The sequence below is a fragment of the Ascaphus truei genome, chromosome 1, assembly GCF_040206685.1.
Source record: "Ascaphus truei isolate aAscTru1 chromosome 1, aAscTru1.hap1, whole genome shotgun sequence".
NCBI classification, from domain to species: Eukaryota; Metazoa; Chordata; class Amphibia; order Anura; family Ascaphidae; genus Ascaphus; species Ascaphus truei.
Window position 1 is genome coordinate 44,176,867 of NC_134483.1, and position 12,570 is coordinate 44,189,436.

General features: G+C 41.8%; 1 protein-coding gene across 15 annotated transcripts in view; it reads left to right on the forward strand.

The window, feature by feature from the left end:
* NEDD4L (NEDD4 like E3 ubiquitin protein ligase) overlaps positions 1–12,570 on the forward strand; it is a 506,193-nt gene that overhangs the window by 451,113 nt on the left and 42,510 nt on the right. For 11 of the 15 annotated variants that reach the window (XM_075587127.1, XM_075587146.1, XM_075587135.1 and 8 more), the window contains 4 exons: positions 6,014–6,091; positions 7,915–7,969; positions 8,081–8,137; positions 11,936–11,994. In XM_075587127.1, coding sequence (XP_075443242.1) covers positions 6,014–6,091; positions 7,915–7,969; positions 8,081–8,137; positions 11,936–11,994 — 249 coding nt within the window. The remainder of the gene's footprint in view (positions 1–6,013; positions 6,092–7,914; positions 7,970–8,080; positions 8,138–11,935; positions 11,995–12,570) is intronic. The other 4 variants (XM_075587140.1, XM_075587156.1, XM_075587101.1 and 1 more) reach the window with 1 other exon arrangement.

A 12,570-nucleotide genomic window follows, 5' to 3' on the forward strand; every position in this document is an offset into this window, starting at 1 on the left:
TTGACAGACCAAGGTACAAATTTCATGGCTAAACTGATGCAGGATGTCTTAAAGTTACTAAAGGTCAAGTCTGTTCGGACATCGGTCTACCATCCACAGACTGACGGATTGGTGGAAAGATTTAACCGAACTCTAAAAGGGATGCTGAGGAAATTTGTAGATTCAGAGAAGAGAGCCTGGGATGAACTTCTCCCTTTTCTGCTGTTTGCAGTGCGGGACATCCCCCAGGCCTCCACGGGATTCTCTCCATTTGAATTGCTCTATGGCCGCCAACCCCGGGGTATCCTAGACCTCCTGAAGGAGTTCTGGGAGGAACAGCAGTCCCCTTCTAAAAATACCCTGCAATATGTACTAGACCTTAGGAAGCGCCTAGATGTGGTCGGCCATTTTGCCAGGGAGAATCTTAGATCAGCCCAGGACAGTCAGGAGAGACATTACAATCAGAATGCTCGCATGAGAGTGTTTCACCCAGGAGACCAGGTGATGTTATTGTTACCCAGTTGCGAGAGTAAACTCCTGGCCAAATGGCAGGGCCCATTTGAAGTACTCCGCCGTACGGGTGATGTGGATTACGAGATAGCTCAACCAGGGTCCAGGAAGGGTAAACAAATTTACCATCTGAACTTGCTGAAACCCTGGAAGATGCAGCGGTCTCTATTCATCCACCGGTGGAGGAGGAAACGGACTTTGATGATAAAATCCCAATGGGTAAACAGTTGTCCTCTGAACAAAAAGGGGACTTGTTAGCAATAATTACTCAATTCCAGGATGTTTTTTCTGACTTACCAGGACAAACTAACTTAATTTCCCATGCAATCGAGACAGCACCTGGGGTAAAAGTACGTTACCGTCCTTATAGGTTGCCTGAAAGTCTTAGGGCTCTGGTAGAGAAGGAGGTACAAGAAATGTTACACTTAAGAGTGATTGAGGAATAATGCAGTGAGTGGTGTAGTCCACTAATTATGGTCCCTAAACCCGATGGGAAGGTAAGATTTTGTGTGGACCTCCGAAAGGTCAATGCGGTATCCAAGTTTGCCGCATATCCGATGCCAAGGGTGGACGAATTAATTGACACCCTTGGCAACGCGGAATATATATCCACGTTGGACTTGACAAAAGGATACTGGCAAATACCCTTAGAGGAAAAGTCCACATGCAAAACAGCCTTTGCCACTCCCATGGGTTTATACCAGTTTGTGACCATACCATTTGGACTGCATGGAGCCCCAGCCACATTTCAGAGACTCGTGGATAAGGTACTGAGGCCCCATAGGACTTATGCCGCAGCCTACCTAGATGACATTGTAATTTATAGTAAACACTGGTGGGCCCATCTAAATAGGCTGAAAGCGGTCCTCAAATCTCTGAGAGGCAGGGCTCACAGCCAACCCTAAGAAATGTGCCTTGGGTAAAGCGGAAACCAAATACTTAGGGTATGCAGTGGGAGGTGGAAAAGTAAGGCCACTAGCCGACAAGGTAGCTGCCCTGAAAGAAGTTCCGACCCCCCAAATAAAAACGCAGGTACGCTCTCTGCTGGGTTTAGCAGGGTACTACCGGCAGTTCATCCCCAACTATTCGGAAGTGGCAGCCCCTTTAACGGACCTCACAAAAAAGTGTGCCCCTACACAAGTGGTGTGGTCAAGGGATTGTCAGAGAGCCTTTGAGGACATAAAAAGGTGTCTATCAGAGGGTCCCATCCTTAGAAGTCCAGACTTCAACAGCCCTTTTATAGTGCAAACAGATGCATCAGAGATAGGGCTAGGGGCAGTGTTGTCACAACAGTTTGAGGGAGTTGAACATCCTATCCTTTTCCTGAGTAGGAAATTGTTCCCAAGGGAAAAAAACTACTCAGTGATTGAGAAAGAGTGCCTCGCAGTAAAGTGGGCAATCGAGGCTTTGAGGCATTACCTGGCAGGAGTCCATTTTACTTTGATGACGGATCATGCTCCACTGAAGTGGTTAAATAGCATGAAGGATTCCAATGCTAGATTGACTAGGTGGTATATGGCCCTTCAACCCTTCTCATTTGAGATTCAGCATAGGCCGGGAAAAGAGAACACACATGCTGACTTCTTTTCTAGAGAAGGGGTGGATGGTCGGGCTTCAGCCGTGCGTAGCCCCAGCCACACACTTACAGGGGAGGAATGTGACAGGGTAAACAAAAGCCACAGTTATATGCCTGGAAAACCTATGTCTAGTCTGCAGTGCAGCACTGACTAGGTTAACTTCAGCTGGGAACCTCAGGACAATTAGTTGGATCCCAGCTGCCTAATCAAGGTGTGTTAAAACCCAGGCTGTAGACACATAGAGGCGGTCGGTTGAGCAGAGAGGAGTAAGCTGCTGAGAGATTTCCTGATACAAGGTCTGATTAGAAAAGTAGATGAATTGTGAACTGTCTGTCCCCTGCATAGAAAAGGGCAACTGCCATATACACTGTCTGCTAAAGAGAAACTGTTTTTGTCCGTCTGTTGAAGAAAAGCCATTTTCCTTTTGTTGCTGATGAAAAGCTATTTTTGTTTTGAGTGGTGTATATTTTGCAAGGCTAAATAAATAAGCCTTGTCAAGAAACCCGCGTGTGTAGTTGTACCTTGCAACAGGCATCTTAATCTGTGATACACACAACAATATCTGGCCAAGTGGTTACCTGACTGAGTACTTTCACGACAGTACTGTATGTTGAAGAACATATGTTGCTGTGAGGGGCTGGGGCATTACAAAGATACTGGTTTTGGAGGCTCTTGCCACAACTTACACAGTTTAATATAATATTTAAAGAATAATAAGGGAGGGTTGGGAAAGACGGGGGTTGCTATCGGACCTGGTTGATTTTGTACATTTATTCTAACTGCGTTCGATCAGCTAAAAGTTAACCACAGTCCAGTAAAAAAAAATTGGAAAGATTTGGAAGGAAATTTAAAATTTAAAAGAACATAACATGTGGTTTAAAAAAAAAAAACAGAAAAATATTTAGCTTATTTATTTAAAGAATGGGATTTTTTTTCTGAGACAGTTCAACAGCTTGTACAGTATCACAGAAGATACAAGAGATACTGCTGGACTATGAGTACTTTTAGGGACTCATACCTACAGTAAATGAAGAATGAGCGCCGTGCGGACTTCTGAACTGCGACATTGAGGGATGAATGTTAAAGACATTTCTTAGACATTTCACAACTCATTTGAGTATTGAAATTCTGTAGAAATATTGTTTCTTATCACTCTTTCTCCAAGAAATGAGACAAGCATTGCATACTGGATGTGGAAAGAGAAAGAATAACTGGAGGATTGCTATAGAAAATGGCGTGCAAGTGCATGAGAATGAGAGTGAAAACTGTTCTTGTTTTGGCCTATGGCCAGCTGTTGTGCTAAAGGGACTTCATATGTGATCCCTGATACTGCCACCGGGTCAGAGAGTTAATAGCCTTTACACATTCCAACTTCGCTCAGCGAGCGATCTGGAAGTAGAAGAGCTTTTGTAATAAGAATATTTAATCCAGTGGTCGAAGTGTGAGGTTACTTTGAAAAAGCAGTGGTACTCCATACTCCTTTTTACAAAGCCCAGAGAACCACTACTTTTTAATTTACAACCTGTACAATACCACAACCCCTAACTGACCGGCTATGGGTTCCATTTTCTATGTACATTTTTTTTTATTATTATTCATTGAAGCCCCCAAACATAGAATTTGACGACCGATTAGAACCACTTGGCCCACCTAGTATTTCCTGTAAAACATGAGGCCCTGTTTTAAAGCCTGAGGTTTATCCCAAGCATTACTGTATTATTATCTACCACAAATTTGGGGAGTCTATTCCACAAATCCACCGCCCTTTATATGAAGAAGCCCTTCCTCACATTCCCCCTGAGCCGGCCACACTTCAGCTTCAGAGCACAGGCTCCTGTTCTAACACTTCTCGTTCTCTGAAATTTGCTTCCCTTCTGTACTTTGAACAAATATAAATAATGTGCATATTTTTCTAAAACATGTTCAAATGGCTTAGTCGGACACAGTACAACTGCTTTTTTTAAAGCCACATTGACCATTGACTGGATCACTGTTATACTGTAGATCAGGGCGGCCCAACACCACTCCTCAAGATCCCCCCCCCCCCCAAAAAAGGTCAGGTTTTCAAGATATCCCTGCTTCAGCACAGGTGGCTCAATCAGTGGCTGAGTCTTTGACTGAGTCACTGATTAAGCCACCAGTGCTGAAGCTGGGATATCCAGTCTTGAGGATTGGAGTTGACCAGCTCTGCTGTAGATCACATTTCGGAACATTGTGAGACTTGTTGTTTAATGCATACCCATAGTTTGTGTTGCTTGTACAGAGGCAATAAACTGTGACTTATAAATGGCGAAGGTTTATTAGAAGTGGTCAACAGACTGTTTTGGGAAATCATCATTGAACACACCTCAAAAAGTAGAATAATTATTATTGTCAGCGTCGTTTTAACTCTTGCTATGGAGACGACCACCTTGTGTATGATCAAAAAGTGATGAGAGACATTTGTTGCAATATGGCTTGATTAACATGTGACTCGCGTTTTTTTTTTTAGAGTGGTTTCTCTGTATTTGGAAATGGAAAACTGATAACCTTGACATGTTAATGCGATTAAATCTCTCATTGGTGTCCTATATAAGTACAAAGCAAAGAAGGGTGGGGAGCCGGGTTGGTCCTTTCTTCCATGTAGTAACAAAGGAGGGAGAGGGAGTAAGTGGTATGATCCCTTTCATTGGACCAACAAGTAGTTGGTATGGTACAAGCTTTGAAACCTCTCAGGGTCCTTCATCAGGTATCGCAGAAATACAGACACAAAATTATTATATACATTATTATATACAGTGATTGTATCTGTATTTCTGCGATACCCAATGAAGGACCCTGAGAGGTTTGAAAGCTTGTACCATATCAACTACTTGTTGGTGGTTCTTATTTAGTAGAGTACCCATTGACTTGTATACCTCCCAAAACAGTGGCGTGGAACCCAACACACCTGGAAAATAAGCTAATTTTCCTAGGCAAATAAGCCCATTTAAACATGCAAATAGGCTTTTTTCCCAGCTAACTCCAGTGTGCTCCCAGGTACAGATGTAGCATGTTTGTTCTGCCTGGGGGGAAGCCTGAACTCCCCCCCCCCCACACTTCCCCCCCCCCTGCAGTGGGGGATCTTTCCGTGGGGAGGGGCCCATTCGGGAAGATTAGACTCCGCGCAGGTAGCCGCTGCTTTTACTGGCCCCGGAGCCGAGGTGTTTTGCTTCTCACAGCGTGGCTGCAGGGATAGTAAATCTGGGGTTACCTCTGTGTGTCTCCACAGGTTGTATTTTGGGAGGTGCTAACTCCTAACGAGGGCGCTCTCCATCTCTAGTTCTGGGTCTGGATCAATGTTACGAATTTTGTTGAAATAAAAAAAAAATGGGTGCTACATTTTACGTGCAATACCAAAGGTTAATTTCAGAAGGTTTGCAAAGCGAAAATATTTCACATCTCCACTCCAAAGTATTTTTAATTGGTTGAAAGTAATTTGATTTTGGTAGAATATCTCTGTGTGCGGCAGGGTACCAGCCATTTGAAAGTGCTACCTGCCAAGGGTGCAGAAATATGTGACAGACATGAATTCGGAAAACATCATTCCCAAACAAAGCAAGATAGTGAACTTTTTGCTGTTAGGATGGTTCCATTCCTTTAAAGTGCCTTTGCTATATTGTTTCTAGCAATATTTTTTTTTACCAAGTGTAATTGCCACTTTAATGTAATTCGGTAGTTATTCAGAATTGTTGTGCAGTGTTTTCTAAAATAGCTTTTCACATAAATATTATTATTAACATAAAAGAGAAATCCATTTTTTTTTTTAATAAAGGGTCTATTTGTTTGTCACTTTCATGAAAATATAAGTGGCCCAAAACTTGCCACGTTCCGCTAACTTTAAGAACATAAAGTAATGGCCTCATGTCGCAAACTTTTTATTGCAATACTATGTGTAACAACTATAACTGGATCAATGTATTTTATAGGAGGATCCACGGCTGAAATTTCCAGTACACATGAGAACTAAAGCCACTTTAAATCCTAATGATTTGGGTCCTCTGCCTGTAAGTATCAACATTGAATGCCATGAAGAAATAAACTGAAGCAGGTTTAAGAACATTATTACCGACAGATCAAGATATTACAATTCATCACAAAAAAAATCTAATCTACTGTATATCAAAACTTGTATGGCAAAAGTACTTAATTTAGTGATGTGTGGGTTAGTCTCCCCCGTTCGGTATTAGGTTGTCATGCCTGCGGTTTTACAAAATCATGACGTTTTGAAATGTTAAAAAGACTCAGCTGAACGAAGTAATGCTATTTTGCAACATCTGTTTAAAGTCCCAATCCTGCGGATTCTTTTAGTTTATTTTCACATTTTTACCATGAAGCCAGGGGGAGGGGGGGCAGATGGGTCCCGGGAGGGGGGGGTCCGCGGAGCTGATCCGTGGTTCTGCGACCTATGGGGATCCTCGCCCCACGACTCCCGAGATATTTGTATTCTTTTTGTGCCGTATTTTTTTTGTCTGTGACCCTGTGTCCATTATAAATATGGCAACAGGGTCCCGAATAGAAAGGCGCAATGACATCTATTGCAACTTTCTATTGGCCGCCGAAAGTCCTGACATCATGTCCAATTTGGCGGGCCCTACAAAACTGCTTGTCGATCAGGAACAAGGAGGTCCCCAGAGGCCGGGGGACGATGGAACAGGTCTGGGGAACCCCCTGGTTCAAGTAAGATTTTTCCAAAAAAAATCAGGGGGGGGGGGGTGAGAAACTACGAAAACTTAAAGAGCAGCACAGACTGTGACTTTAAAAGGAATCAAATTAATAATCAAGAAGAGATTCTGGCATCAGAGAATTGGTACATAGGGAACATTGTCGTTCCAGAAAGTTTCGGCCATGCATAAATGATTTGGTCTATCTGAAGTTACAATCATTTAGGGCAGGGGTGCTCAGCTCCAGTCCTCAAGCAACCCCAGCAGGTCAGGTTTTCAGGATATCCCAGCTTCAGCACAGGTGGCTCAATCAGAGGCTCAGTCTTTGACTCTTGATCCACCTGTGCTGAGGCTGGGATATCCTGAAAACCTAACCTGTTGGGGGGGGGGGGGGGGGGGTGTGATTTAGGGGACAACAAATATATAAGGCATAGTTTACATAATTCCAGGCAGATTATCTGGTGGTATATAGCAAAAGACAAAAAAGCCCCAATGATGCATCCAATAGGACAAATGATTAAATACCATCTGTTATTCTTCTCATAAGTAAGGGGTCATTAGTTAATCCTTTGCCAAAGCATTGTAACGTGCACCCACGTCACAATTAACCCTTTACTGCAGTCCTACACTGCCTGCACGTTCTCTTTACCTCTCTACTGGAGGAAGAAGTCTCTCAATAGACTGATCATCACAGGTATGTATCAGGACCTGCCAAATAAATGGGGGCGGGTGAGCTTAAAACCAGGGAGGAGCTGTCACCAACCTCCCAATAGTTGTCTCCAACCTACATTTAAAAATACACACACAGTCCCAGCAAGCTCAACCCAAACCCACTACATTGTGTGTGTGTGTACTGTATGTATGTATATATCAATCTATATAGATAGATATATATCTATCAATAGGAGTTCTACTGAGCAGTGACCTAATGTATATGTTCTGGTTGACATTATAATGTTTATAATGTATTATTTATTTTTAACCCGCTGTGTATACATCTTTAAATCTTTACACCTAAGACAATCACACACATTTGTGCTTGTTTTGTAGACCTCAATGTGCCTAATTTACTTTTGTGGTTGTACGGGCGAGAACAGCCCGAATAAATGACCAACTTGCCTTCCAATAAACTCTATAAAGAGTTGTGTTCACTTGCTGTTTTGCAGCCTGGCTGGGAGGAAAGAATCCATCTGGACGGAAGAACATTCTACATAGATCACAGTAAGTAAACGCGAAGCCTCAATGCCACATACAGGTGCTGAGCAAAGAAGACAGGTAACAGAATCTTGGTAACAGGAATGTGAAAGCAATGTGATTTTACTCTCTATTTAGGAAGTCAAGTGTTGATGTGTGAAGACACTGGTACCAGACATTTGGTACCCTCATACGGTACTGTACATTCACCAAAAGAATGCTTTGAATTGGCTTACCCAACGTTGTGACAATTTGTGAAACATTAACATTTTTTTTCCGTGTTTTCCTTTAGTTTAATATTATTTAATTTGACCTTTTATGTTTATCGGAGAGTAGCTTGCATCAGCGGTTTTAAGCACACCCGAGAAATGAGAAAATAAGCTCAGAAACATGTTATTGCCACAAGGTTGTTGCGTATAGAGGGGTCAAATGAAAACTTGGGGGTCGAATTGTACGGAGATAATGCAAGGAAGGAGGGCGTGGTACAATAGCAGCTCTGACTTTATTTTCTGGTTGTAGCATGCTTTATTTCACTCTGCACATTAATACACCTCTACATTTTTGCCACTTCAAATATAGGTTTTTGCTAAGGAGTGATATGCATCTTTATTGAAGCAAAAACTGATGAGTGTTTCCTCCTAACCATTTTTATAAGTTGTTTTTTTTTTTTTATTTTATTCCGGTAAATTGAAAAGCTTGGGGAATACATTTTGACATTACGATTATGGAAGAAGAAGAAAAACATGTTTTCAAGTAGCAAACCATCCTAAGGAGCAATAAAATAGCCATCCCTTTTAATTTATGTTGGGGCGTTCAAAGTAGTTTTAGTAGTATTCTTTGGCTCAGTTATGTGTGGGTGAAGTAGAAGTCCCATAATGTAGAAATTCAGCATACTAAATATCCATAATAAGGATCATAATATGATCAGGGATACAGAGGTTGTATGACAAATCTCAGAATAAAACGAAAGCATCCGTTTACGATATTTATATAGTACTTGCTTTCTACTTAAAGATCTCTGCTTTATTTAAGTAACAATCCCTGAAGAACAGGGCATTACTGGCCAATAATGTCCTGGCTGGAAAAGTTGAAGGCCCGAGGCGAAGCCGAGGGACTTTCACCCAGCCAGGGCAGTATTGGCCAGTAATGCCCCTGTTCTGAGGGGATTATTACTATTATAGGCTAAATGTAGGCTTTTTTCATAAATAATAGACACTTTTGTATAGTTATATAGATGTTTTTATTAAAATAAAATGGTAAATACATTAAACCACCTCTATATACGCTTACACTGCAGATATCTATATCCACACACTGCAGCCCCCTCTGTGTACACACACACACACACACACACACACACACACACACACACACACACACACACACACAACACAGCACCTCTACATACACGCACACACACAACAGCACACCACACACCACACAGCACCTCTACACACACAGCAGCTCTACACACACAAGCACACCACACACACTGGAGCTCTACACACACAACACAGCACCTCTACACTCACAACACAGCACCTCTACACACACATAACACAGCACCTCTACACACACACACAACACAGCAGCTCTACACACACACACACACACAATACAGCAGCTCTACACACACACACGACACAGCACCTCTACGCACACAACACAGCAGCTCTACACACACACACAGCAGCTCAACACACAACACAGCAGATCTACACACACACAAACAACTGCTACACACACACACACACAACACAGCACATCTACACACACAGCAGCTCTAAACACACAAGCACACCACACATACACACACACACTGGAGCTCTACACACACAACACAGCACCTCTACACACAAACAGAACACAGCAGTTCTACACACACACACACACACACAACACAGCAGCTCAACACACAACACAGCAGATCTGCACACACAAACTCTGCTACTACACACACGCTACACCATAAACACTGCTGCTGACACACACACTGGAGCTCTACACACACACAGCAGCTCTTTACACACAACACAGACGCTCTACACACATACAAACTGCTGCTACACACACATACACCACACAACACAACAAACACACACACTGCTGCTATACCCATAAACACTGCTACTGACACACACACACACACACACACACACACACACACACACACACACACACACACACACACACACACACACACACACACACACACACACACACACACACACACACACACACAGACTCCCCCCCCCCCCAATTCAACTGAATCTGCTCAGAAAATCTCAGTCATCTCTGGATGGGGAGGAGTCAACCCATGGCTGATACTTCCTGACCAATCCCCTGCCCTGTCTCAGAGCTGTTACTTCATTCTGACCAATCCCCTGCCCTGTCTCAGCTGTTCTGAAAGCTGTTTGGCTGGAAATAAGCACATTGAAAATTACCCATTGCAAGCTGCTTAAATTCTGAGCATTACTGATTGGATAATGCCCGGAATTTTAACCAATCAGAGAGCAGGGTTTTCAATAATGCCCGGAATTTTACTGCTTTAGCCTATAATTATGATTAAGTGATACATGAAACAAATCTGCAACGGGCCCAATTTGGCTGTAGGATGAGTCCTTGTTGGTCAGAATACATTCTGGGACTTTCTGGCAGGTTCTGACAAAAGGTGTGTTCAAATACTACTGATGTTCATACAAAAGCTATTTGTTACAGTGGAAATAGAAATGGCACATAGGAAGAACTCCAATCATAAATACTGTACTGTACATACTCATTGGCGTTTTAGTTTTACCAATGCAAATTTCACTGACTATTTATGGATGTTCCTACTTGGTTTAATAGATTTTTCTTTTGTAACAAGACCAGCGATTTAAATCAGCAGCAATACTACTCCCCCCCCCCCCTCCTTTTTTTTCGCTCTCATTTGTATATACAAAGCATGTGGCAGTGTATTATTCTACATTCTTAGCTAAGCTGGCAATCGTTTGGTACTCCTGTTATAAATCTGATTGTGTGCCTAACATAATAGCTGCCTTTCAGTTTCAATCAATCCTTCAGTCAGTGTAACTCAGTGGCTACAATGTATCCTCATATTACTAAGGTAACATTATCTATTGTTACAGTTTGCAGCTCAAACTACTGGGAACAAAGGCAACACATGATCACAAACAGGAAAGTGTTGCAAAGATCTTGCACTGCTTGGGAAGTGGGCTAAAACCTGCAAAGAAATCAAAGGATGCTTTAAAACTCATTTAAAAATGACATTAAGAGTTTAATAATATTAACAATAATAATAAAAAAAACCAGCCTCCACTACCCCCCCCCCCCCACATTAGATTTCACGTTTTGCTGCTTTTTTAGAAGCACTCTGAATTATGGCCTATTTATACCCTCTCCCAATTTTAATCTGTGTAAAAACTATATACGGCTATTTAAAATTATCTTGAATATATGGTTTTCTGCTTACAGTAATTTCTCCATCGGAAGATTTTAAAAATGCATAACTATGTACCTGCTAGGATTGATTGAGAAAGTTGTATCTAGTGCAAAGGAGCAAAAGCTATTTATTTAGATGAATTACCAATACCTTTAATGAGAGGTGAAAAGCTGATATGACAAGTGTCATATCCGCTTCTTCAAACCTCATTAATGATCTGCTATGCTGAAATGACAGATATGTCATATCGTCATCCTCGCTTCTAATCACATATAGAAATAATGAAACGATTAAAAAGTCTGATACGTTTATAGTTTATTAGGGCATTTAAGTTTCTGCAGATTGACCATTCACATTCCTTAACGACTGCAGCAACTTCAAATCAGAATGTGTGTGTGCGTGTGTGTGTGCGTGTGTGATATTGTATGGAAATAGGTTCGAGGTTTGGAAGAGTTTTGTACTAACCGATGTCTGGTTTTGTTGATGGAGGGTTGTTGATGGAGGGTTGTTGATGGAGGCAGCTTGTTTCAATATGTGTGCTTCAATTGCAGACAACAAAATCACCCAGTGGGAAGACCCGCGGCTGCAGAACCCGGCAATAACTGGCCCAGTAAGTATCCTACAAGTATGTCATAGGAAGACGTTAATGGCTTCAGCAACTAGATAGGTTCACACAGCTTACTTTTTTAACCCTTTCAGATCTGGCGTACGTGATTGTCTACATTACTTTGTATGTAGATATATACATTTCAAGATCTAAACAGTGCCTGAAAGGGTTAAGTGAAAGAATATATAGAATATACAGAATAAATAAAGAAATACAAAGACAAAAAAAACGTGAGCACGTCAAGACCAGTCCTAGGGCACGCGCGCAGTTTACTTCCTCCCTAACTTAGCATGTGAAGTCTGCTAAAATATATACTGTATATCTTTTTCCACTGTTTTTTTGTTTGTTTTCTCGCTGGAATGAGAGCGTACATTGATGTATAACGAGATATATGGTTGTCTGAAAAAGAGTAGACCCTCAGTGACCAGAAATCTTGCAAATACAAAAAATAAATCAATTTGCCGAATAATGGGTGATCTTTACCATATCATGTATTTTACATTGCACGGCTTGTGTAGCTGCAGAAAGAAAGGTGCTTATTAATTGACCTCGATGTGACCTGTTATGGTAGCGGATGAT